At 44.0% G+C, this 27840-nt stretch overlaps 1 protein-coding gene across 1 annotated transcript in view; it reads left to right on the plus strand.

The window, feature by feature from the left end:
- LOC147015170 (transient receptor potential cation channel subfamily M member 1-like) overlaps nt 1-27840 on the plus strand; it is a 102932-nt gene that overhangs the window by 22783 nt on the left and 52309 nt on the right. Inside the window, exons 4-6 of the mRNA XM_085849095.1 lie at nt 18278-18357; nt 20772-20961; nt 21521-21734. Of these exons, the coding sequence (XP_085705221.1) occupies nt 18278-18357; nt 20772-20961; nt 21521-21734 (484 nt within the window). The remainder of the gene's footprint in view (nt 1-18277; nt 18358-20771; nt 20962-21520; nt 21735-27840) is intronic.

A 27840-nucleotide genomic window follows, 5' to 3' on the forward strand; every position in this document is an offset into this window, starting at 1 on the left:
TCCCGCAAACAAAATTCAAACAGCTTGCCTAGTTTCGGAGATAATGGTTTAGTCAATTTCCATTAGAGGTGATATTATGACGTCAACTTTTCTCTAGGAAGAATTTCCAAAATCGGAGATGGTTACTGCTTGCACGTGGGCTTTCTGCATATACATGGCAAGTTTCACGAAGATCCGATGAAAACTCTGGGTTGTGAAACAAAAAATGTCAAAAAATAGGAATGACGTCATAAAAATTGATATGACGTCATAGTGATGTATCATATGTGTGGTAATTCATCTCTGCTAATGCCCTGTTCGATTCCCACAAACAGAATTCAAAAAGCTTGCCTCGTTTCGTAGATAATTTTTTCGGCGATTTCCATAAGCGGAGATATTTTGACGTCATAACTTTTTTTATAGGAGGAATTTTCAAAATCGGAGATGGTTACTGTCTGCGCAGGGTATTTTTACATATATATGCAAAGTTTCAGGAAGTTTCAATGAAAACTGTAGGCTGTGAAACAAAAAAGTCCACAAGAAGAAGATGAAGAACAACAACGTGAGTAAGACATAGAGATCCTCCACGAGGATCTAAAAAAATCAAATATCTATAGATACTTAACAGCAGTAGAATTAAGATCAACACAAAAAAAAAAACTGAAAGAGGTTTGGAAAATTGTTAACAGATTAATGGAAGAGGATGATCAAAAGGAACTCCCATTACAACACATGGAAGCAATTCTGGACATGATTGACCATAAAATGCAAAAAGAGAAACCAAAAGCAGTTAACCATAGAAAAGTCAATGACATTATCAAAATTGTGTTTGATAAAGGGATGGAAATGATGAATGTAGAGAAAATACTATGACAGAAGGAAGTGTGGAGTAAACTTTCAGAAACAAAATGGGTATTTGCTCTCTTCTCTGAAACTACACACAATTTCGATGAAACTTGACCACAACCTTCATCACCCATGATGTACAAAGTTTGTTCATGGCATACAATTTTTTTTACTCGATTGATTCCGGGCCGAGCTGGACTCAGCTATGAGGAGCTGCTGAAGGAGACAGGGCTATATAAATTAAAAAGGAGGCAGTTACGAGGAGATATGATGGAGATGTTTAAGATGATGAAAGGTATAGATAAAATAAGTGCAGATGAATTATTCAACAGAGTGGACAGTGATAGGATCAGGGGCCATAGCCTGTGAGTAAAGAAGAGAGTTAAGACGGTAGTAAGGCAGGGGACTTTTACTCCGGGAGTAGTTAATGCATGGAATGGTCTCCCGAGAAAGGTAGTGGCAGCAGAAACAGTAGATAAATTTAAATTTGAATTAGATAGGGACCTGGAAGTTATGGATATAGAGGCGTATGGGGATGTTGACTGGACTATTGGGGTGCTTGAGCATTGATGGGTGATTGTGTGCAAGTCTACGGAGTGCTGTTGGTAGGGGTCTCGTCAAGGGGTGTTGTGTGGTTGTTGATGTGTTTTTAACCAAGCCCATGCCCCCTCCCCTGAGGGGAAGGAAACAAAAACAATACAAAAACTTTTTTAAAAAGACATCAATCAAGAAATAATTTTGCATTTTCTCTTTGGATTTTGTTGATAAATTAGTATGGTGTTTACACAGGCATGATGGGCTGAATAGCCTCCACCTGTGTCTGTTTTCCTTATGTCGTCGTATGCTTGTAAAACAGAGAGCCACGAAGGGTTGTGTACACTTTGTGAAATGCAATTAGGGGAAAAATCTTCAACTATAAGGAAACAGTGCAATCTACAGACATAGAGGGATGGTTAAATAACACACATCATCACAGGTGATCTCAGAATAGTGAAAGATTAAAAAAAAATCAATAATCCGACGGTAATTTTTAACAATCTGGAGATGCATCAATATTGGAAACCCCTCAAACACTGTTTTTATTTCAATTGATAAAGCAAATAATAATATTGCATTTATATGCAAAACATTCTGCATTCAAACACTTTTGGAACAATTGGGCTCACAGACTGGACTCTCAAAGACCGACAAAATAAGTAACGATAATAAAATGGACTTGATACAACACCATGTAAACCACTCCACCGTGAGAAGACTGTTAGTTCCAGATAAACACTATATATTACCATTCATTGATTGGCTCCCTAAAATGCACAAAAACCCTTGTAAGATAAAATTCATCATTGCAAGCAAAGAATACAGTTTGAAACCATTGTCAGGTAGTATTAGAGGCAATTAAACGAATTTGTAAATACTTTAAAAACTACCATGAATAGGTGAGGTTTTATTCTGGGATTTAGAAATTCTGGATCATTGATAATTCCAAACCTGTAATCGACAATATCCACAACATTAATAACAAGGGTAAAGCTAAATATCAATCATCTTATGATTTTTTAACTCAGCTGGACTTTAGTCAGGCGAGCTTACGTGATCGAGAAGTACCCGTCAGTCAGTCAGTCGGTCCGTAAATGCTTCAGTCATTTTCACTTGAACCAAACACACAATTTTTATGAAACTTGAGTACAAGCTTAATATTTCATGCATGACAAAGGTGTATTGCCTGCATCAAAATCTGCCTTAATTCAGTGGGTCTACTGGGGGGGGGTGGGGGGGAGGTTGACCCCCCCCCCCAAAAATAGGTATTTGCACTCTCTTACAAAATAACACAAAATTTTGATGAAACTTGACCACAGCATTCATCACCCATGATGGAACCAAAGTGTATCAACCACATCAAAATCTGCGCTCATTAAGGGGATTTACGGGGCAGGGTTTGACCCCCCCTCCCAAACCCCCCAAAATTGGTATTTGCTCTCTTCTCTGAAACTACACACACAATTTCAAGAAAAGTTGACTACAACCTTCAACCCCCATGATGTACCAAAGTTTGTTCACAGCATTATTTTAAAAATCGGTCTAAGAGGGTGTGTGGGCAGTTTGAGTGACTGTTGCTCCTGAATCAGGTGAACTTCAGAACGCACGGTCCTATTTTTTTTATTCCAAATTATACACAAACGTTCCACATGACAAGCTCATCACTGCATTGTGCAAAGCGGGAGATAATACGTTTGCAGGAGGTAATAAAGTATGCATTACAATCTATTAATAAAGAGTACACTGGTCTGTAAAGGAAAATCAATATTCATGTACTTTTTCAAAAAAAAAACAAGTAAAAAAGACAAAGTCATAGCCCCCGTTGTTTCAGTAATTTTGCTGAACGAAGTTAAAAGGCTCGGCCATATTTATGCACAACTAAAATGGCGGCCAGTCTACCAGTTGGCCATCTTTGATCAGATCGCAAAAAATATAGTGAGTGGCAAGTGTGTGCCATCATGTACTGTGCTTCTGCCAAGTTTGAACAAAGTCGGACCATGCTTGTCTGAGAAATGTTTGGGGACACATTTAAGTAATGAAATGGCTGCCAGTTGGCCATCTTGGATCTGATCTAGAAATAAAATGACATGTGGATGTAAGCCATCATTAATTATATCTGCACCAACTTTGAACGTCGGTAAATGCATGTTGGAGAAATGGTTGAGGACATGTTCAACATCAGTTTTTTTTACATTGAAAATGGCCGCCAGTCGGCCATCTTGGATCTGATCCCGAAAAAAAAGAGGCATGCTTATGTAAGTCGTCATTCATTATCTGTGTGCCAAGTTTGAACAAGATCAGTGAATGCATGTCCGAGAAATGGTTGAGGACGTGTTCGACACCAGGTTTTTTTGTTTCGTTTTGTTGTTACCTTCGCATTCTGCGAAAGGTTATGTTTTGGTCGCTGTATATTTATTTATTTGTGAATATGTGTGCTTGTTTGTTATTCGCATAACTCAGAAAGTATAAAACCGAATTGCATGAAATTTGGTGTGATGATTCGTGAGTATCCAAGGACGATTTGATTAGATTTTGGGAGCGATCGGGTCAAAGGTCAAGGTCATGAAAAGGTCAAAAACACTCTTGAGCATAACTTCCTTCATAATACAGCTATCGACATGCAACCGCCGCCATATTGTTCCATGACGAGATCCCTTTCGGATATGTAGTGTCGGATTTGACGTAACGTCATCGGAAGTGCGTCTAAATGACGTCACAAGATGACGTAAATTTTCAATTTTCGATCTCATCAGTTTTGATCATACCGTTTTGTAGGACTTACCTTAAGGACGTCACACACCAAATTTGACTTCGATCGGACTCATCGTTATGACGTCATTGACGTTTGAACATGACGCTTTTCAATTGTGGCTAAAATGTCCTGATATTTTACATTCAAATATCTATATAATTTATAAAGCAAAGTCTCCCAAATCCAGGCATTAGGATCAGTACCAAAATATCTGTTTATTGATGTACAGGTTTTGCCAATTAACTCTGTAGTCAAGGTCAAGGTCACACTCAAGGTCAAAATATACTTGTAGGCATAGCTTCAGATCTAATAGAGCTATTGACATGAAACCAACGTTAAAACGTTCAGTGAACTACGAGCTTTCAGAATGGTTGTCCCCGATTGGACGTGACGTCCCCGGAAGTGCGTCAAAATGACGTCAAAAGATGACGTCATTTTTCAACTTTTTAATTTTTCAGTGTTTGTCATTCCATTTTGTTGGAATGCCTTCAAGGAGGTTACACACCAAATTTGACGTCAATCGGACTGACGGTTGTGACGTCATGGACGTTTTAAAATGACGTTTTTCAAATGTGCCCGGAAAAAAGTTGCGGCGGCGAAGGTATGCGCTCTACCGAGTGCCCGTTCTAGTTTACAACTAAAATGGCCGACAGTTGGCCATCTTGATCTGATGTCGAAAAAAAATGGCCGTAACTTTGGAACCGCTTGTCCGATCGATATCAAACCTCGAAAAGGCACATCCACGGGTCCCTGGCAATATTCCTGGCAAGTTTGTCTGCCATAAAATGCTTGGCAGAGTCGAGATAAGCAGTGAGAGTTTGAGAATTTGGGAGTTTAAAGAGTAGTGTTTGAAGAGTTCAGAGGGGGTCAGAGAAGTTGGTTGAGCAGTTCTGAGAGTTTAAGGTGAACCACGCCAAGTGCCACGCCTGGGGGACAGTGGAACGAGCGCTGAATGAGTGCTAAGGATGCCATGGAACAAGCCTTGAACACTAAGATGACCGGGTACTGAGAAAGTCATGGAACGAGCGCTGAGGGCACCAAGTGGAACGAGCACAGAGACATGGGCTCCCAGGCGTGGTCACCACCACCTCGTTGACATTACCTCCTTTCCTCACTTTACTAAATCCATCACAAACTCTCAAGCATCAAGAGAATCAACAGTGGTTCTCCTCAGAGCTAAAGTATCTCCTTACATGCCTTACTCATGCACCTCACATTCTTGTAGATATCACTGCACACACCTCATTGACTTGCCATGGTTTTGTGGAGTATCAACAGAGTCCACAACAGTCCCTTTTCAGGACTCACAATAAACTCTCCCACATACACCACACGTTTCACCTGTACCTCTCCCTCACCCACACCACACACCTTGTTCATTACCATGTGAGCCGCCCGGCTCACGTACGGTTAGGACGGGGTCGACACAACATCCCACCTGCTTCACTCCTCTGTCTTTCAATCTTTCTTATCTCGTTTTCTGGACAGTTCTATCGGATTCGCTCAGCACCTGTTCTGCTTGGTGCTTTGAGGAGAGCTTCCCTTAGCCTCCCATACCGCCTGACGCATTGAGGAGCACCTCACTTCGCGCCTTTTTGCGTCCCGTTTGGAAGCTGCACCTAGTGCTTTTCCATCCCGCTTGGCAAGCGGCTCACTTTCTTGGTGCCCTCTTGGACTGGACTGTTTTCTTCTCCCCGGAGAATTCTCAGCATATGATCTGCACATGAATTCTTTGCAAACGGGACTGACGGGGATTTTTTTTTAATCCTCCTCCCCCACTCTACTCTGTTTCCAATCACGTCCGCATTTGCATCCAGCACCGATTGCCTTTGTGCATTGTGACTCAGCAGCCGTGATTGGTTGCCGCATTTTAGGAAGAGCTTCTTTTGATCTGCTTTGTCTGCGATGAGGGAATGACAAAGGGTTACGATCATTATAGCCTGGAAGGGCAATTATCTGGCCGAAATACTGGTGAGGTGACATAGTTTGATGTGTGTTTAAGAAGGAAGCATAAAAATGGGGGTTCAATTCCATCTGGGTGTCGGAGAATGCGTGTTTGAGAATGGCGATCGATTCGGGTACATGTGTCGGAAAACGAAGGTTTGGAAATGAGGTTCAAATTCGGAAAAGTAAAAAAAAGGAAGATTTGGGAATGGGATATCGAAGGAAAATGAAGGTTTCGGAATGAGGAAGAAAACAATGGGGAAGGTTGTACCTAAAATCACAACACACCTCCCTTTCCCCTGATACAAGGATGGGTAACCTAACTAAACAATCACTATGGAAATATCGAAACTCAAGGGTTCTTTTACATGTTGGATGTAACTCCTGGAGTCTTTTCCATTACCACAACTATCTATAAAAAAAAAATATATATATACACAGTATATACACTACTGGTCAAAAGTTTTAGAATTTTCCCACAACCCACATTTTTCCAGTTTATACTGAAATTTAAGAAGTTCAGGTCCAGTGAATAACCGGAAATGGTACAAAGCTAAGCGGTAAACTGCCAGAGGTTAAAAATAAAAGTTTAGGTTATGAAAAACTGAAAAATAATGTAAATTTCAGAGTTGTTAAAAAGGCCCTTTTCAGGGAACAAGTAATGGGTTAGCAACTGCAGCTGTTCTGCGGGAATGGAAGTAAATTAAGCCTTGAAAGTTGATGCAAACAATTCCTACAGGTGTCCCAAATTTTGTTGATTAGTTACAAACCCTCTGTCTGTCTAAAAGCAGTGTTGGAACAAACTGTGTTGCTACACCCTCTGAAGCATTATTTAGACAATATTGCACTGCAGGAAGTAGTATATTGCTATCATAATGGCGAGAAAAAGACAATCAACAAAGGAAGACAGACAGACCATTATAACCCTTAAAAATGTAGGTCTTTCCTTTGGAGAATTGCAAAGCAAGCCAAGGTGTCAGTGAGTTCAGTTTCCTACACCATCAAAAGGCACTTGGAAACTGGAGGAAGCTCTCCCAGGAAGAGGTCTGGCAGACCCAAACCCACAACACAATCAGAAGACAAGTTTCTGAGAGTCAACAGCTTGCGTGATAGGTGGCTCACAGGACAGCAGGTTCAAGCACAGCTTTACACTGATCGAAGTAAGGAAGTCTCAGTTTCAACTGTGAAGAGAAGATTTTGAGCTGCAGGTTTGACAGGTCGAGTGGCAGAAAGAAAGCCATTGCTAATATGGCAAAATAAGAAAAAGAGGCTTGCCTGGGCCATGAAGCACCACCAGTGGACTACTGAAAACTGGAAGAAGTTCTGATGGACCGATGAATAAAAATTTGAAATCTTTGGTTCATCACGCAGGGTTTTTGTACACCGTCGAGTCGGCGAAAGGATGGTTCCTCAGTGTGTGACACCAACTGTCAAACATTGAGGAGGAAGCATGAGAATTTGGGGTTCTTTTGCTGGATCCAGAATTGGTGACTTGTACAGAGTGACTGGCACCCTGAACCAAAAGGGCGACCACAGCATTTTGCAGCGCCACGCAATACCCTCTGGTCTATGCCTAGTTGGTCAGGGGTTCATCCTACAGCAAGATAACGATCCAAAACATTCCTCCAGGCTATGTCAGAACTACCTTAGAAGAAAAGAATAAGATGGTAGGCTTCAAATCATGGAATAGCCAGCACAGTCTCCAGACTTAAACCCCATCGAGCTGGTTTGGGATGAACTGCACAGAAGGGTGAAAGCAAAGCAACCTGGCAGTGCAACACATTTGTGAGAACTTCTGCAACAGTGTTGGGAAGAACTTTCTGAACAATATTTGATTTCCATTGTGGAAAGAATGCCACGAGTAGGTTCGGCTGTTATATCTGCAAAAGGTGGCTACTTTGATGAGTCAAAATTCTGGATTAAATTTTGTTCAACAAAACGATTCCATGATTTCTTTTTTTATCTGTAATTGTTTATTTGTTGTATCCTTTAATCTCAGAGTACATTGGAACATTAAACTGTTTAAAAACTGGAAAAATAGGGGTGTTCTAAAACTCCAGACCGGTGGTGTATGTATGTATGTATGTATGTATATATTGTTGCGGATTCGCGCCCGCCGGCGTGCGAGCGGCCACGTAACTCGAATCGCGGCACGTCGCCCACCGGACGGACAATCCCGTCGTGACCCTCTCGGACTAACGCCGGGAACTAGTCACGGGTGGGCCTTTCGGCCTCACCACGATTGTGCCAATCGGCCCCCCGCGTGGGATAGGGTTGTTCGCCAAATTCGACCTACCTAAGTACCCACACGGAGGGTAGACCGGCCGATCACACCTCGCCGCAGGTCGACTTCAGACACGGGCCACTTTAAGCGACCCGTTCCGTACTATCGGGATAACCGAGCGGTGTTATCGTCAACCTCGACGGTGCCAATTAATTATCGGGCGTATTTAGCCCACGACCAACCCTTTACGTGAAGTAAGATGGAGATTCAATTAAAGAAAAGACGAAGCGAAACGGGAGAAACAGTTCAACATAAAGCACATTTATTCCGCGCAAACGGAAAGCACACATATACAATTACCACAATTATGCACCAAAAGCAAATGTAACAAAAGAAGAAACACCACAATAATGCACAAAAAGCAAATGTAAAAGAAGAAAAACACACTGCAGATCTACTACCGACTACCGAGCACACGGCAACACTTATACAGTTTTACTTCACAGACGGCGCCGACAACACATATACTCAAAGCAAAAGAAAAAGGAAGGGGCCACCCTCATCGACAAGGGGGCAGACGGGCCTGGGGCCGAGACCGCGTCGAGCCTACCCGTCTGGTGATGAGCCGCAAAATGGCGGCGGCGCCCCGACTCCGCGGGCCTCGCTGGCACTGCCTGGAATGGGGTGGGAACGGGGCCCCCTTCTCACACTATCTCAGCGCGGGTGGAAACAGGAGGGGGTTGTTGATGCTCGGGGGAATGAGGATATCTCGCTGGCTTGGGTCCCGCGACGAGCGACTCCACCGCGACCTCGGTCGCGTTACCGGCCTCCCCTCTCCGCAGCTCCCCGACTCTGACACGAGCGCAGAGCTCCACAAAGATCCTTGGCTTCTCCAGCCTCCCCGGACCCCGACAGACACTCTCTCGACTGCCTTCGCCACCGCCACAACTCTCCAACTCTCCCACTCTCCACTCTTCTCAACTCCGTCCAACTGCTCAACTCTTTCCAACTGCCTCGATTTGCTCCGCGCTCCGCGCTTTATAGTACGACAGGAGAAATCATATGCAGATTTTTGGATCAGGAATCGCTCGGGGGCGGAGCCACGCTCGCCCATTGGACGAAGGAAAAGTGGGCGTGAATGATTCTTGATCCGCGAATCTGCATATAGCGATTATACTCCGACGCACCTGGAGGCGGGGCCAAATCGCCCCACGCTCGCTGATAGGACGGAACAGAAGTGGGCGTGAATCGTTCTTGATCCGATTTCTCGGAAAGGCTGGTGTTTTTGCACCCGCTGCTCGGTGCGCGCCCTGTACGAGTCCAGGATCGGTGCCCACAAGCGGCGCGGGAATGGCGGTGATGCGATGGTTGCGAGAGCGAGATGTGACGGCAAGGGTCGTGGCTGTTGTTGTGAAGCGGCGTTGCGGTTGGTGGTTGTTGTGTGATGGCTGTTGAGACGTGGTTGGTGATGGTTGTGGTGGTAGCAATGGCGGCTGGTCCAAAATAAAGATAGTAAAAGAAAAACGGCTATCTAAAAGGGTCGCAGCCCGAATGAATGACATTTATTCCCTCTAAACAACGGGTTTGGGCCTAACTACACATATACTTACAGAGATATCTCACCTACGGGACCTGAATGGTGGTTTGCGAATTTCGTCAACCACAACAATATATATATATATATATATATATATATATATATATATATATATATATATATATATATATATATATATATATATATTAGAGTGGGGTAAGATGGTCCCTTTTTTGGTTTTGTCTGTTTTGCCGTCAGATGATTTGCCAGCCAAACACCATTCAATTGCCATTCGTTAGTCCATCTATCGCCCCAAGTAACTGCCTAATTTCGAGAATATTAGAGATCATTGAATGTCTATAAAAGGCAATTCAAAATTTGTGGTCGAAATGCTCAACTTGCCCCACCCCTGGGGCAAGTTGATCATCACGATGCGGAAATATGATCATGGTCGTTTGGAAACATGAGGACAGTCTAAATAAGCGATGTGTTGCAATTTTAATGAACAGAAAATAATTCTTCATTTTTTTATTATATATATATATATATATCCATCTCGGATACCAACATAATGTTTCCAAAACATTGTCCCATACACAACCGGATACGAACGTCCGTTTTCATGTCATTTATCTTTGTGTTCCAGTCTTAATGTTTAAATTCACAACTCCCACTGACATAAATTTTGAATACCAGTTGCTTTGATTTTCTCTGGCTTCCCTTTAAAAATCCCTTTAATGATCTCCTCCTTGGAAAAATTCCCACAATATGTCTCGTAGGTCGATCTAAGTTCATATGAGAAGGTACTTTGCGGAGAAAGACTCCCTCATATCCATCGTCGATTGCCTCTACACACGCTATGTACAGAATTGATTGCGCTTTTTCCCCATCCATTTTTGTAATTACAAAGTCTCCTTCAACACTATCATTATTGTCATCTGATCACCTGATCAACTTGCCCCACAACGAAGTGACCATCCAGTCCCACCTCCGCCATTTTTACAAAATCGTTGGGCATTCATAAGTTACAGCAATGAGCTCGGCAAAACATCCACGCAATATGGGCATAAATCTACGTATCTCCCTATATACAGATACCATTCCTACTACACTTATTCATAGAGATAATACGTGCTCACCGATGATTCGAAAATTTTCTTTTTCAGGAGGAAAATGATGCTTTTCTGATAATATGAACGCAGCGTTTTTTCTCGTCATGTGCCTTCCACAGTGGAATTGTAGTTAATCGATCTATGGTTGAGTGGCGCCACCGTCCAATGCGAGCTTTACTGGAGTCGTGGGGGTGATCATCATGCCCCAGGGATCATCCTGCCCCACTCTCCCCTACATATATACAGTAGACTAGGCTATGTCGGCAGCGTGTAACTCGTCACTTCGCCTAAGTCGACAGAGTCAAGAAGTCCCAAATTTATCTCATGTTAAATCGACTTACAGACTTTGAATAAAGTCTGTAAGTCGTCATCTCTAAGTCGTCACTTCGTCTAAGTCGTCAGATGTTGTCCGTTCCCACGTAATGCAAACTCAAGTAAATTACCACGCCTGAGTCGTCACACGGAACTGCTGCCTCGTGAGAAGCCCGACTTCATGGAATCGTGATGCGCGGGCTATTTATAACTGCGCTGCGTTCAGCTCAGTCAGCGCGCCGTCCCACATGCATCTGAAGAGGTAGACAGGCTGCACAATGCAGTCTCTGGCGAAGGAGTAAAGGATCGATCGAGCTTCGTGTTGAAGTCCGATCATGGTTTTATATTGGCTTGTTTTGTACATCACCACACTCACTTTCACAGAGGTATTGAGTGGTAGTCATCACGATGACTGTGTGTCATGTAATTTGTCGATGGTATATGAGTTTTTCATTCCATATGAAAACTCATTCTACATTCATTTCAATGAATGAATTCTAACAGCCATTCCTTCCACATTTGTCGATGGTCATATACCATCACCGATGGAAAATGAGTTGTATTACAGTTGTTCATTATCTTTACTTTTGATAAAGTGATTCATGAATTCCATCTTTGCTTGATTACTTTCCAACTCACCAATGAACCCCCACCTATGCCCCGAGGATTGTGTTTCCCTTTTGGTAGAATAGCCAGCTTAGAGATTGTTGGGCCCTCTCACACGTACGTGTCCAGGCCATGCGCAACTTCATCCTTCACCCCACAGTCATCATGAATGTTCACATACGCGTAAGTCGTCACATGTCTCAGTCGTCACTTTTTTCTCGGTCCCGATGGTGACGACTTATGCCTAGTCTACTGTATATGTATATATATATATATATATATATATATATATATATATATATATATATATATGTATATATATATATATATATATATATATATATATATATATATACAGTGTATACCCCGGTTAAAATAGGTGTACCATATCCCTGTGTCGTAAGAGGCGACCAGGGTTGTGTCAGGAAGGGCATCCGGCGTAAAACATGTGCCAAATCACTATGCGGATCATACGGATGATCCGCTGTGGCGACCCCTAACGGGAGCAGCCGAAAGAAGACGAAGAAGATATATAAAAAAAATATATATATATATATATATATATATATATATATATATATATATAGAATATATATATATATATATATATATATATATACAGTACATATATATTTATATATATATATGTATATTTATATATATATGTATATGTATATGTATATATATATGTATATATATATATATATATATATATATATATATATATATATATATATATATATATATTGTTGCGAATTCGCGCCCGCCGCACAGATGCCAACCCTCCCGATTTCATCGGGAGGCTTCCGAAAATTCACCCAAACTCCCGCCCTTACGATCACTATCCTTATCCTCCCGAAATTTTGATATTTTTGCACTGTTCACTAATCAGAATGTACTAGTATGAGAATTGAATGAAAAGCATCGTCTGCTACGTATAGCATGTGGTAACTCCATAACGTTCGCTGCTACCAAATTGTACGTAAAAAATTGCAAATTCAAATGAGGAGCAGCGAAACATTGGGTCTGGATCTCGCTTATGCGATCATGCACTGAGATTTAGTGCATGCGGTATGTGTGCAATACAGTGCATGCGGTATGTATGCACAGTGTATATGCATGCGATACGCTCACTGCATGCAGCTGGGCCCCGTACCAGCCCGGCGGTCGCGACCACCGTGCGGTGTTTAACAGCCGCTAGAGTTCTACGAGTCGCGCTGCAGCTGTGGAACATCGACTTCGAAGTTACCGATGCTTCAAGCCCTCGATGTTGATTACGAAATCGCAGAAAATAAGCTTACGAAGACCAAGAAATGGTCTCAGAAGTACAAGACCGAATACAGTCTCCAATACCCGTGTATTCGAAAGTCTGAAAGAGGAATTCATCATGCGTATTGTACAGTATGCAGCGTTGATATTTCAGTTGAGCACGGAGGTCGCGATGATATTCGGAAGCACGTTGGAAGCAAACGGCACACAGACATTGCAAAGGAGAGATCTTCGAGCACGAGTACCGGTACACTTCTGAATTATTTCACCAAACAAGGGACAAGCGAGGAAGAGGATGTTACCCGAGCGGAACTTCTCTTTAGTGGATTTATTGTGGAACATAACTTGCCCATATCAGTCTCAGATCATGCTGGACCTCTATTTCAAAAGATGTTTCCAGATTCAAAACTTGCTTCAAAGTATGGATGTGCAAGAACAAAAACTTCAGCAATAATTGGTGAGTTGTCAAATGTTACTGCTTCATCTATTGCCGATATTGCTAGACTAGCTCCATTTAGCCTAGCTACAGACGGTAGCAATGACAGTGGTGAGGCCCAGCTATATCCTGTCCTGATTTCGTACTATGACAACAGTGCTGGGATTGTGAAGCAAGGTTTGCTAAGTTTGCCTGCGTGCAAACAAGATTCCACTGGAGAAAACATTTTCAAACTGCTTGATCATGAGTTCAGTGACAGGAAAATTCCGTGGGGAAATTGTGTTTCCTTTTGTGCTGATAATGCCTCTGTCATGGTGTGCAAGCACAAAGGAGTCGCTGCTTATATCCACAAACAAAATCCAGAGTGCTACATCATGGGATGCCCTTGCCATATGATGCACAATACGGCCAAGAAGGCGGCTCAGGCCTTACCCATTGAATTAGATGACTTTCTCATCGATATTTACTACTACTTGGACAAAAGTAGTAAACGCGTCAAAGGAGTGAAAGCACTGCAAGAACTCTGTGATGCCCCGACACACAAGATTCTGAAGCATGTCGCAACAAGGTGGCTGTCCCTTGGTCAGTGCCTAGACAGGCTGATTGAACAGTGGGAGCCACTTCGCCTCTTCTTCAAAGAAGAAGTACGAAGAAAAATGCAACCAACTGTAGCCAAGACTCTAACGAGCAAGAAGGACGGCACTGTATCTACTGCCAGTACTGGCACTGCAGGATCAAGCACTCGTGGAGCAGCATTCACCACTACCACTGCAGTATCTGCTGCGAAGAAGACAGCAGGGACAGCACCAAAACCAATGCTGAGAGCAGGTAGCATCACCGGCCCTTCATCACGTTCATCTACAAAGCAGATCCCTTCAGAGTCGAGAAAGACTGTGATAGTCCCATCTACAGGCAAAGAAGGACCCAAGTTAAGTTCTGCTTTTGCCAAATCACTTGATAGAAGCTCAGCAAAACCTTCGAATCAGAGGTCTTCTTCCTTGGCTGCACCTACCTCAAGCTCTCTCCTCAAACGTAAAATTGGATCTGGTACTACGAGTCTGACCTCTTCTGCTGGCAGTAAACGCAAGTGTGATTGCCCTGCGGCTAAGTGTACTACGAGTTCTACAACTAAAAGCGCATCTTCCTCAAACACTGTGCAGGAATCTAGAGAAAAACGTGTCAACAGGATGTTCTTGTCTCCACAAACAAAACTCTATTGTTTCTTCCTTCGATATGCTAACAAGCTTTTTGAGAAGGGGAATCTTCTGCTCCAAAGAGACGAACCCTGTATTCATCTCCTGCACGGAGAATTGAATGATCTTCTGAAAGATATCTTCGTACGGTTTTTGAAACCATCGGTGTCATCGGTTGCTCTGGTAAATGTACCCTTCTCTGACAGAAATCATCAGAAGAATGATGAGGACCTCATGATTGGGAACGATGCCAAACTGTATATAAGGGAACAAAGGAGTCTCAAGAAATCCACCTTCACTCTGAGTGAGTCAGACATCCAAGGTTTCTTCAGTGCAGTTCGCTCATATTATGTGAAAGCCTGCAATTACATCTTCAAAACCTGGCCGCGAGATGATGAATGAGCCAAGCATGCTCAGGTGCTGGATGTTAAGCTACACCAAGAAGTGGGGTTTGACTGTGTGGAGTTTTTCATCAAGAAATTCCCCTGTCTGTTCAGTGGCGGTGATAGTGACATAGACAGTCTTGAGAGTGAATTCGCTCACGACCAGGCAGACGCCTCCATAGCTACAATTGCTACTGAGACAGTGAGAGTGGATGAGCAGTGGCATCGGATTTCACAGCTCACAGATCCCTGCACTGGTGCCAAGAAGTATCCTAATTTGAGCAAAGTGATGAAGGGAATCTTGGTCATTCCTCATTCAAACGCATCATGTGAGCGGGCACTCAGTCTTGTACGGAAGAATCATACTGAATTTCGTCCCAATTTGAGTGTCAAAACCCTGGAAGCTCTCTTAATTGAAAAACTAGCTCATAGCACCCCTTGCTACCAGAGAGAATACAGCAAAGACATAATCAGAAGGGCTAAAAGAGCCACACAGCTGTCACTCAGCAAAGCTGCCATGGAAAAAGCAAGCAGCAGTAGTACCAGCCAGTAAGGTAAGAAAAATATTGCTTCTTTTGTGCTTTTTGTTAATCTTTGATTGTCCCCTAACTTACTAATATTAACATACATGTAACATTAAAAAGTGCACAATTTTCCCCTTTTTTTGTTCAAAAAGTGGGAATTCTTAACATGTTAAATGCTCCAAAATAGGGCTCAGAGGGCACTAGAGAGCGTCTAGAACCCCAGAGCTTCCAGGGCCCTAAGGCGGGCCCTGGACCCCGCCGCAAGGGTCGAGCGCTCCGCGCTCGAGATGTGCGCTTCGCGCGCATTATTTGGTGTCGGTTGCAAATCCTCGCTAATTCTGATTTCCAAAAGTTGGCATCTCTGCCGCCGGCGTGCGAGCGGCCACGTAACTCGAATCGCGGCACGTCGCCCACCGGACGGACAATTATGTCGTGACCCTCTCGGACTAACGCCTGGAACTAGTCATGGGTGGGCCTTTCGGCCTCACCACGATCGTGCCAATCGGTCCCCCGCGTGGGATAGGGTTGTTCGCCAAATTCGACCTACCTAAGTACCCACACGGAGGGTAGACCGGGCGATCGCACCTCGCCGCAGGTCGACTCCGGACACGGGCCACTGAAGCGACCCGTTCCGTACTATCGGGATAACCGAGCGGTGTTATCGTCAACCTCGACGCTTCCGATTAATTATCGGGCGTATTTAGCCCACTACCAACCCTTTACATGAAGTAAGATGGAGATTCAATTAAAGAAAAGACGAAGCGAAACGGGAAAAACAGTTCAACATAAGGCACATTTATTTCGTGGCACACGGAAAGCACACATATACAATTACAACAATTATGCACCAAAAGCAATTGCAACAAAAGAAACACCACAATGCAGAGATACTACCGACTACGCGAGCACACGGCAACACTTACACAGTTTTACTTTACAGACGGCGCCGACAACACATATACTCAAAAGCAAAAGAAAAGGGCCACCCTCAACGACAAGGGGACAGACGGGGCCTGTGGGCGCGAGACCGGGTGGAGCCTACCCGTCTTGTGATGAGCCGCAAATGTGGCGGCGGTGCCCCGACTCCGCGCTCCTCTGCGGGTTTCGTTGGCACTGCTTGGAATGGGGTGGGAACGGGGCCCCCCCTTTCCGCACTATCTCAGCGCGGGGGGGGGGGGAAGGGGGGAATTGTTGATGCTCTGGGAAAAGAGGATAGCTGGCTTGCTTGGGTCCCGCAACGAGCGACTCCACTGCGACCTCGACCGCGCTCCCGGCTTCCCCTCTCTGCAGCTCCCCAACAGACTCTGAACCCCGACAGACTGACTCTCCTCCAGACCCGTCTTGACTGCTGCTGCCACACTCTGCCGCTGCCACACTTCTCCAACTCGCCTTGACTCTTCTCCAACTCCCTTGACCGAAAAACTCTCTACCGCTGCCACACTTCTCCAACTCGCCCGAGCCCAAAACTGACTGAATTCGCCCCGTGCTCGGCGCTTTATAGTACGGCAGGAAAACCCATTTGCAAATTTCCGGATCAGGATGAGCTCGGGGGGGGGGGGGGAGTCACGCTTGCCCATTGGATGGAGGAAAAGTGGGCGTGAACCTCCCCTGATCCTCGAATTTGCATATATCGATTCTACTCCGACGCGACTGGAGGCGGGGCCAAATCGCCCTGCACTTGCTGATTGGACGGATCAGAAGTGGGCGTGTATCATTCCTGATCCGACTTCTCCTCGGAAAGGCCGCTTTTTGCAACCGCGGCTCGGCGCGCGTCCCGCACGAGGCCAGGACAGCCTGACTCTCGGCGTTCACAAGTGGTGTGGGAATGGCCGCAGAAGGAGAGGCGAAGGTGGTGGAGGGTCTAAAGTGGCAGTCCATGGCCAGGGTGATGCTTGGAATGGCGGTGATGCGATGGTTGCGGGATGGTGTGCTGTGAAGGTAAAGGTTGTGGCTGTTGGCGTTGTTGTTGTTGTGAAGCGGCGTTGCAGTTGGTGGTTGTTGTGTGATGGCGGTTGAGACGTGGTTGGCTCAAAATAAAGATAGAACAGAAAAACAGCTATCTTAAAGGGTCGCAGCCCGAATGAATCACATTTATTCCCTCTAAACAACGGGTTTGGGGCTAACTACACATGTACTTACAGAGATATCTCACCTACGGGACCTGATTGGTGGTTTGCGAATTTCCTCAACCACAACAATATATATATATATATATATATATATATATATATATATATATATATATATATATATACAGTGTGTATATATATATATATATATATATATATATATATATATATATATATATCTATATACAGTATATATATTTTTATATATTTATATTTAATTATTCATATTTTTTTATTTATATGTTCATATATATATTTATATGTTCATATATATATATATATATATATATATATATATATATATATATATATATATATATATATATATTCATATTCAGGTGAACTTTATCTTTTCAGTCTGAGAGCTGAAGATTTTTTTTGACTATTCTGTTGGTTTTTGTGTTGCTTTTATTTCTGAGATAATCCTGTCAAGAACTGTTTATTTCCCTATTTTTCATCAACTGCACCTGGGTAAATTAACTGATTCTTTGCAGGTACAGCAGTCATGGATCGAGACAACACTTTGTAAGTGTGAATGTGTGCACTTCTTGCTGGATCCCAAGAACCCAACAAGGTAATGTTGTTTATTGTTAACTTAACAAAGAAAAATCACACATGATGAAAGGCATCGCATCGATAGTGGAACACCTTAGACATACAAATGTAACATACAGCATTTGTGAGGCTATAACAAGATGAAACTTTGTGTTGAGATATATGAAAGCCAAGGTTGTTTGTATAACCAAGTCATCTGATCATGCCTACTTATGAATGTTGTAGTGAGCGACACGAAGGTACAAAGGTGGCACACGTACTTTTACGCTGTCTCGTCTGGCGTTTGATTTCGTCCGAAGATAAACTGTTGGATCATTGCTTTGTAGACGGGATGTTGCATCACAAAGTGTGCAATGTCTTGGATGGATAATAAGCTGGTTGGCTCATCGACTCGTATTAGTTGTTGGATACGAAAGATTACACAATGTTGCATTTTTTTTGACATAGTGAGTGAGCCATAGCCGGTACTATGGCCGACCAGATTCCAAATTATTATCCTATCCTACAGGGGGAACTGCATCAGCTGCACAGCTTCTCCAAGCAATGATGCTCCAAGCAGCTACTTGCTTTCTGCCTGCGATTGAAGAAGAAATTTGGACTGCTGTATTTGGCAGGAGATAGTTTTTTGTCGTTTTACCCCTCCATTAACACTTGTTGCTGTTGTTTCATCGTTACATTATCAACCATTGAGCATATAACAGGATTCCATTCATTCATAGCAGGACTCAATACATCGCATAAGCAGTTCGTTTTGAGGAGCAAAATGGGCAAATAGTGGGTATCCTTTCAACAAACACATTCCTCAATCAAATGACTGCATTGACTGACATATCAAGATGCAATCTCACAAGTATTTGTGTAATGGCAGCGTTTTCTGAAAATCCTTTCTGGAAAACAACTGTTTGCAAGCAGATCACAATGGGTCAAACCCAAAGGCAATATTGTGTCAATTTTTTTTAAACAGATCAGACAATACTGTTCTGTTCGAATAATTAAATGCAGCAAGAGCTAAGTATGATTCCAAGAGAGCAACAAAGAACAATTCAGGCTGTTGGAGGTGATGTCACAGCCTGGGATATGTTTTGTTGTGATCTCATTCAATTCAAGGCCATGTGATATTACGTGTATGGGAGCATGTTCCGGAGCAGTGCGTAACTGCGTCCACTTTCTGCCGGCACTCAAGGGGTCTCCGTCTGGCCATCCCCCAGGCAGATAACTGGCCCAACCCCATCTCCTTGAGATGCCAATCAACCTGCTGCAACCACGAGGCACGTGGTCGGCCCTTGGCCTCCTCCACTCACGAGGCTCCCTCGCTGAGAGAATCTGGTGAGCAGGATCAGCATCAGGAAAAAGAGCTACATGTCCATACAGTCACAGCTGATGCTCGCAGACTATGCAGGTAACAAATCTCATCTGAGTTTCTCGAAGCAACCGCTCTTTAGACACTGTCTGACCAGTGATAGCAAAGGATTCTCCGAAGAGACCTGGTTCTGAAGGAGTTAAGTCTTCGTCTCGGATCCTTGGTCAGTGTCCAAGTCTCACATCCGTAGATCAAGACTGGAAGCACCAAGGACATGAAGACACTGACCTTTATCATCCTACATCCGACCTCTGCCGCACAACATGCGGAGACGTGAATATCTATTAAGTATATCCCTCACCATTAAGTTAGACATTAATTTTGCATCACTACTTCTGTGATCTGCAGGTATTTTGGAAGAATGATACCATCCATCAATTATATTTTATGTCTGGTTAATTACAGAGTATCTCAGTGACTTCATGCCTCTATCTCCCCATGTCATCTCAATCTTCTGAGCTTTCCCATAGCTGCTCTCTTCTCTCGATCACACACACAACACACAACACACACCACTTATTGATTCATGGTTACAAATGCCATATGATGCCTTGTAGTATTATTTGGAATCTTTACCACCAATTTTTAAAACTGATTTAGGCCAAAAGTTGTCATGCCCTCGATTGATTAAGAGCATTCTTTAAATTTTTGGCCAGGTAGTGAACCAAGATGGAGGCAAATTGTAGTATATGAAGCTGTCGACTGATGGACTAATGGGTGGACAGACAAGTGTCTCCATTTATTTTTGTAAAAAGGTTTATTGGTGAATTTAGCTCCACTACAGATGCTCTTTTGTAGTTTGTTGTATGGTCGTTCACGATGAAATCCTTCTCGATTTATCCCCAAAAAAATAATTCCACGATTAAGGATTTTATTTATGAACAGGAAAAAAGATGAACAACATGAGTAATCCAGTGAGAGTTTAATTTTAATGCCAGTGTACTCACCTAAGTTTCTGATTGTATAACAAAAGTGTAGTTTGCTATGTCAAAGCAGTCAGCATTACATCAAGGAAACTTTCCATTGTGATGTTCATTTGAACAACATTTGGTCTCCTCTTTTGAAAAAAACAGATGTTGTTGTGGCAGAGCAGAAGGACAGCACAAAGATCTGTCAGCAAATATTACAGTGGCTGGCAGTGATGGTTTTCCTATAAAAGAAGATTTCCAGAAAGCCATTTGGAGTCGGGACATCCAGAAGGCTCCCACTGATGCCTTTGGCTTCATTGAGTTCCATGAAACAAACTCCTCCCACAAGACAGCTGTATGTAGTTGCTCTAACTTTGTTTCTTCCATCATTTTTGTTCCCAGCATGAAGTGCTTTGATCCACATTATTTCCTAATATCTTCACGACCTTGTCTTTTGATTGCTTATCTATCATAGCAGTATTAATGCAGTTTTATTTGGTGCGGCAACAACTTGTGGGGCTGACAGCTCGGAGTAGCAAGCGTTGTACTCAACTTTGAGCTGTCTAGTTTGGGTTCCAATCCAAAGCCAAGTACAAACTGTCACTGTCACTCTGGTGCTTCACAGGCTGAGCATGATACATCAATGAGTGTGCCATTCTATGGAGAGATGTTAATCCCGTGCCTTTTTCAAAAGAGTGTGTCTTTGTTTGCAAGCGGGCTGACCAAATTGCAGATTAATGCAACAAAGTGTCCAGGACTGGTTCTCAGCCACGAAAAAAAACCCCAAAACATTTACTACTTGGCGGAGTGGCCTGATGCTCCTCTTCAAGAAGTTTGGGAATTAGATGACGACCGTGATGTAAACAACAGATACACCTATGTGACCATTGTATGTTGTTGCATGTTACCTCCAGTATGTAAGAGTTGCATATGACACCAAGCCGGAACTGCTGATGCATCTGCTGGTGAAATGCTGGCAGCTCAAAGTGCCAAAGCTCTTGATCTCAGTGCACGGTGGGTTGCACAACTTTGACATGCCTCAAAAACTAAAGCAGGTTTTTGGCAAAGGGCTTGTCAAAGCTGCGCTCACAACCAGTGCTTGGATCTTCACTCATGGCGTTGACACAGGTTAGTATTTGGAGAAGTCACAAACTTTGTGCTCTGATCTTTAATGCATACAGGGTTATGCCTTTTGTTTAAAGAACAAAACAGTTCAAAGGGAAAAACATCATTGTCATAGGGAAGTGTTGATTGTGTTGATGAAGATAAAAATGCTTTTGAATGCTGCCTAATTATTGCCCCGTTATTTGGGATATAAGTGGAGAATAATGCAACTTTTCCTTGGAAAAGCATGCCTTGAATAACAAGGGAGCAAGCATTAGATTATTATTATCTTTTTTAAAAATATGAAATGTGTTTTGATTGTTTTGATAAGATTAAATACATTTCAATCAGGATAAAACCCATTCTACAGTGCCTTCAGAAAGTATACAACCCTTGACTGTTTTCACATTTTGTTGTCACAGCCTGAATTTAAAATAGATTAAATTGAGATGTTTTTTTGTCACTGATCTACACAAAATACTCCATAATGTCAATGTGGATTTTTTTTTCTTATTCATAATTTTTACAAAATAATTAGAAATGAAAAGCTAAAATGTCTCAAGTTGATAAATATTCAACCCCCTTTGCTACGACACTCCAAATTGAGCTCAGGTGCATCCGATTTCCTTTGATCATCCTTGAGATGTCTCTACAACCTGATTGGAGTCCACCTGTGGCCAACTCAATTGATTGGACATCATTTAGAAATAAACTCACCTTTCTATACAAGGTTCTACAGTTGACAGTGCATGTCAGAGCAGAAACTGTACCATGAAATCCAAGGTACTGTCTGGAACTGCAACAAAGAATTGTCAGGTGGCATACATCTGGGGGAGGGCATAAAACAATTTCCACGAGTGTTTCTAGAATCTCGCAAGGTACACGTCCAGCTCATCGCATTTCTCATCAATTTGTGGGGAGCTTCAGCTTGTTCTCCATGACTCGTACCTCACCAGTGTCAGGTGTGCTGCAAGCACGTGCAGCTGCTTCAATCTCCAACTGTATTCTTGCCAATTCAATTTTCATTCGCATTTCCTCCTCCATACTTTCGGCTTCCCGAGTGCGTTTGCGTTCTGCCTCCTCTTTGCGTGCTCATTCCTCATGCTCCGCCTCCTCTTTAAGTGCGTGTACCTCATGCTCCGCCTCTTCATTGCATGCACGTACCTCATGCTCCGCCTCCTCTTTGCGTGCACGTTCCTCATGCTCTGCCTCCTCTTTAAGTGCATATTCCTCATGCTGCACCTCTTCTTTGTGTGGAATTCCTCATGCTCCGCCTCCTCTTTAAGTGCATGTTCCTCATGCTCCGCCTCTTCTTTGTGTGCCATTCCTCATGCTCCGCCTCCTCTTTAAGTGCATATTCCTCATGCTCCGCCTCTTCTTTGTGTGCCATTCCTCATGCTCCGCCTCCTCTTTAAGTGCATGTTCCTCATGCTCCGCCTCTTCTTTGTGTGCCATTCCTCATGCTCCGCCTCCTCTTTAAGTGCATGTTCCTCATGCTCCGCCTCTTCTTTGTGTGCCATTCCTCATGCTCCGCCTCCTCTTTAAGTGCATGTTCCTCATGCTCCATCTCTTATTTGTGTGCCATTCCTCATGCTCCGCCTCCTCTTTAAGTGCATGTTCCTCATGCTCCATCTCTTCTTTGTGTGGCATTCCTTATGCTCCACCTCCTCTTTAAGTGCATGTTCCTCATGCTCCATCTCTTCTTTGTGTGGCATTCCTTATGCTCCGCCTCCTCTTTAAGTGCATGTTCCTCATGCTCCGCCTCTTCTTTGTGTGCCATTCCTCATGCTCCGCCTCCTCTTTAAGTGCATGTTCCTCATGCTCCATCTCTTCTTTGTGTGGCATTCCTCATGCTCCCCCTCCTCTTTAAGTGCATGTTCCTCATGCTCCGCCTCCTCTTTAAGTGCATGTTCCTCATGCTCCGCCTCTTCTTTGTGTGCCATTCCTCATGCTCCGCCTCCTCTTTAAGTGCATGCTCCGCCTCTTCTTTGTGTGGCATTCCTCATGCTCCGCCTCCTCTTTAAGTGCATGTTCCTCATGCTCCGCCTCTTCTTTGTGTGCCATTCCTCACGCTCCGCCTCCTCTTTGTGTGCCATTCCTCATGCTCCGCCTCTTCTTTGTGTGTCGTTCCTCATGCTCTGCCTCCTCTTTAAGTGCATGTTCCTCATGCTCCGCCTCTTCTTTCCGTGCACGTTCCTCATGCTCTGCCTCTTTGCATGCACGATTCTCATGCTCCGCCTCTTCTTTGTGTGCCATTCCTCATGCTCCGCCTCCTCTTTGTGTGCCATTCCTCATGCTCTGCCACCTCTTTAAGTGCATGTTCCTCATGCTCCGCCTCTTCTTTCCGTGCACGTTCCTCATGCTCTGCCTCTTTGCATGCACGATTCTCATGCTCCGCCTCCTCTTTGTGTGCCATTCCTCATGCTCTGCCTCCTCTTTAAGTGCATGTTCCTCATGCTCCGCCTCTTCTTTGCGTGCACGTTCCTCATGCTCCGCCTCCTCTTTAAGTGCATGTTCCTCATGCTCCGCCTCTTCTTTGCGTGCATGTTCCTCATGCTCCGCCTCTTCTTTCCGTGCACGTTCCTCATGCTCTGCCTCTTTGCATGCACGATTCTCATGCTCCGCCTCCTCTTTGTGTGCCATTCCTCATGCTCTGCCACCTCTTTAAGTGCATGTTCCTCATGCTCCGCCTCTTCTTTCCGTGCACGTTCCTCATGCTCTGCCTCTTTGCATGCACGATTCTCATGCTCCGCCTCCTCTTTGTGTGCCATTCCTCATGCTCCGCCTCTTCTTTGCGTGCACGTTCCTCATGCTCCGCCTCCTCTTTAAGTGCATGTTCCTCATGCTCCGCCTCTTCTTTGCGTGCACGTTCCTCATGCTCCGTCTCTTCTTTAAGTGCATGTTCCTCATGCTCCGCCATCATGTCCAGGACAAGCCGCTCAAAGTAACCAGCCCAGACGGGCCTTCACTTCGGACTCCTCTGTCAAGAGCTCACCACCCTCTGCTCTTAACTGCAGTACACCGAGGGACCGGCTTGGAGGAATGCAATGCACAAATTCCCTTGTCAGCAAGATGAGAATCACTTGACCACAGGTGATGCTCTACCCCCTCACAGATTCCTCACACATAGGCTTCCTTGTCCACTCTTACATGTACAGCACAGTACCGTGTGCATATACAGTTTTACACCTCAGCTCCCTGAACAGGTCAGCTCTGCCATTCAGCCTGGACCTGCGACTTGTCAATGGTACCCAGTGTCCCTTGAGAGACAAAATTCTTCTTCGCCCTACGGTGAGTTCCAAGACGTTTGCTGGCAACATCAAGGGTGGAGGTCTTGAAAGCACTCCACAACTCTTCAGGATCCCCCAAGGCACCCAGACCCCTCAAATCCCCAATCAGCCTGTTTGCAAACTCCTCAGCTACCCTCTCATCCTTGAGCTTGCCAACATCCAGCCGAGGCTGGGATGGTACCATTCTCCTGGATTTAAACTGCAACCTCAGAGTTGCTACAACAAGCCTGTGGTCAGTATTGAGGAACTGCAACAAGCACTCCGGTTGACCCTGTACTTCAGAGTTGCAACAAGCACTCCGGTAGACCCTGTACTGTACTTCTGGATCGTCCTCCAGCGACCATCAACGAGCACATGGGCAATTTCCTTTGCCACACTGCCAGCATTGGAATACCAAGTTCAGTGAGGATCCTGTGGGTGCTGAAACCATGAACCGGCCACCCTAAGTCCATGACTTCTTGCAAAGTGAAGGAACTTAGTGTTATATTGGTCACAGTTCCAGACCCATGGGGACCAACACATGTCTCATAACCATCCCTATCAGTTCTATTTGATGCATTGAAATCCCCCAAGACTAGAAGAGTATGTTGCCTGGGACACTAATCAAACGCAGACTCGAGTGTGGTATAGAATGCGTCCTTCATGGTGAGATCACTCACCTCAGTTGGAGCATATACAGAGACCAGCGAAATGACACCCAAGCAGTGACAAATTGTTTGTCTCATAATACGCTCGTTGACCGGTGTTAACTCAATTATCATTGGGGTCAGCTTATTGGACACAGCTACAGCAACTCATTGGGCATGGTAATCATCAGAGCGACCAGACCAATCGTCGGTGTTACCACCCACCATGATATCGCTGCAATCTGGTCTCCGAACCTCAGAGAGTGCTGCAATACCGATGTCGAAACACTTGAGCTCAGATGATAACAGAGACAGGTGATCATCCTCTCTTCGGGATAGGACATTCCAGGCATCCACCTGAAGGGACCGCTTCAGGTTAACCCAAGGAGACCGGCTTCTGGTGGAAGTCACCTCAGCACCACTCTGACACACACTACCGCAATCTGACCCTGGAAGGTTACCCCGTGGTTTCCCTCCTATCATCAAAGATTGGGGGTCCCAAAAGCTTTGCCCCAATCACATCACCCGGTGAGCTGCCCTGCGAAGGGCAGCTGCATAGTATGTTTTGTGCAATGAAGGGTTTTACGGTGGCCGGAGTGCAAATTCTGCCACCAACCTCCTAATAAAAAGTAACCCAACTGCAGGAGGCCATCTGCAGACACAGTTGGGCACGAGATATGGATGGCCGTTGGCTCACAAGGAACTCCTCTGCCCTTTGATGTGAAAATTGCTCTCGTTTTGCCAAGTTTGATGGGGATCGTCGATGGATTGCAATCTTCAAGTCTCGTCGTAAATGTTCAATTGGGTTCAAGTCATGACTTTGACTGGGCCACTCAAGAACATTTATTTTCTTCTTATTCAGCCACTCCAGCATGGCTTTAGCTTTATGCTTAGCATCATTGTCCAGCTGAAATATGAATCTCCTCCCCAGTTTCAGATTCATGGCCGACTCAAGCAGGTTTTCATCAAGGATTCTCCATATTGCATGGTCCATTGTCCCTTCCATCCTGACAAGCTTGCCAGTCCCTGCTGATGACAAGCAGCCCCATAACATGATGCTGCCACCAACATGCTTGACAGGAAGGATGGTGTTGACTGGGTGATATGCAGTGTTATGCTTGCACCAGATGGAACTCTTTGAACTTCGACCAAAAAGTTCAATTCTTGTCTTGTCTGACCACCATAACTTTTCTCCACATTCCTGCATTATTATTATGATGGTTTTTCACAAATTCCATACGAGCTGTTAGATGCGTCTTTTTCAGTAATGGCTTCTTTCTTTGCCACCTGTCCATAGAGGCCAGCTCTGTGAAGGGAAATGGGATATTGTTGATTGATGAACACTGACCCCCATCTCGGACATTGAGCCTTGCGGATCTTTCTCAGTCATTGTTGGAGTTACAGTGACGTCCCAAATCAGTTTCCTGCTTGCCCGGCTGCTGAGTTTGGATGGATGACCTGATCTGGGTGGATCCTGGGTGGTATGATACGTCTTCCACTTCTTAATGATCGTTTTCACCGTACTCAAAGGGATAACGAGTGACTGAAATCTTCTTATAACCCTCTCCTGTTCGGTGTTTCTCCACCACTTTGTCTGATTTGTTTGGAAAGCTCCTTCATCTCGATGTTTGCCTTATTTGTTGACCAAGTGAGTTGCACCTTAAAACTCCTTTGATAAGTGGGGGAGTTTAATTTTTAAGTTCAACCACTGATTACAAACAGGTGAAACCTATTACACTTATTTTGTAACCTTTCAAACATAATTTGCTCCTGAAGTGATTTAGGGTTAATTTGGCAAAGTGTTTGAATACTTATGCAACTGAGAATCATCTAATTTTTCTCTTAATCTCACTTATTCACATCTTCGCTGGATTTATTTTTAATCTTTATTACAGGGTTTACTTTCCTGGAAAATGCCACGATAGTTACAAACGTGATAAATAAAACCAAGGGCCAATGGAAAAAAAGGGGATTCGGTTCCTGGGCTTCAAGAAAATATCGAGGAAGGTCGGTGGCAGCCAGAAATAAGCACATCACAATTTAAGTAAACATGTAAAATAAATATATAAAGCATGTTAACTTGAAATAAACATGTAAATAGAAGAAATACAGTATAAAACTAGAAGGGCACTCTGTAGAGCACATACTTCCGCCGGGATCTGGATCTTCACCAAAATCCAATCAATTTGTCCTTGTCATACATCCAACCTGTCC

The sequence above is a fragment of the Eptatretus burgeri genome, chromosome 12 (genome assembly GCF_056783735.1).
Source record: "Eptatretus burgeri isolate ZD-2024b chromosome 12, Ebu_testis_v1, whole genome shotgun sequence".
Taxonomy (NCBI): Eukaryota; Metazoa; Chordata; class Myxini; order Myxiniformes; family Myxinidae; genus Eptatretus; species Eptatretus burgeri.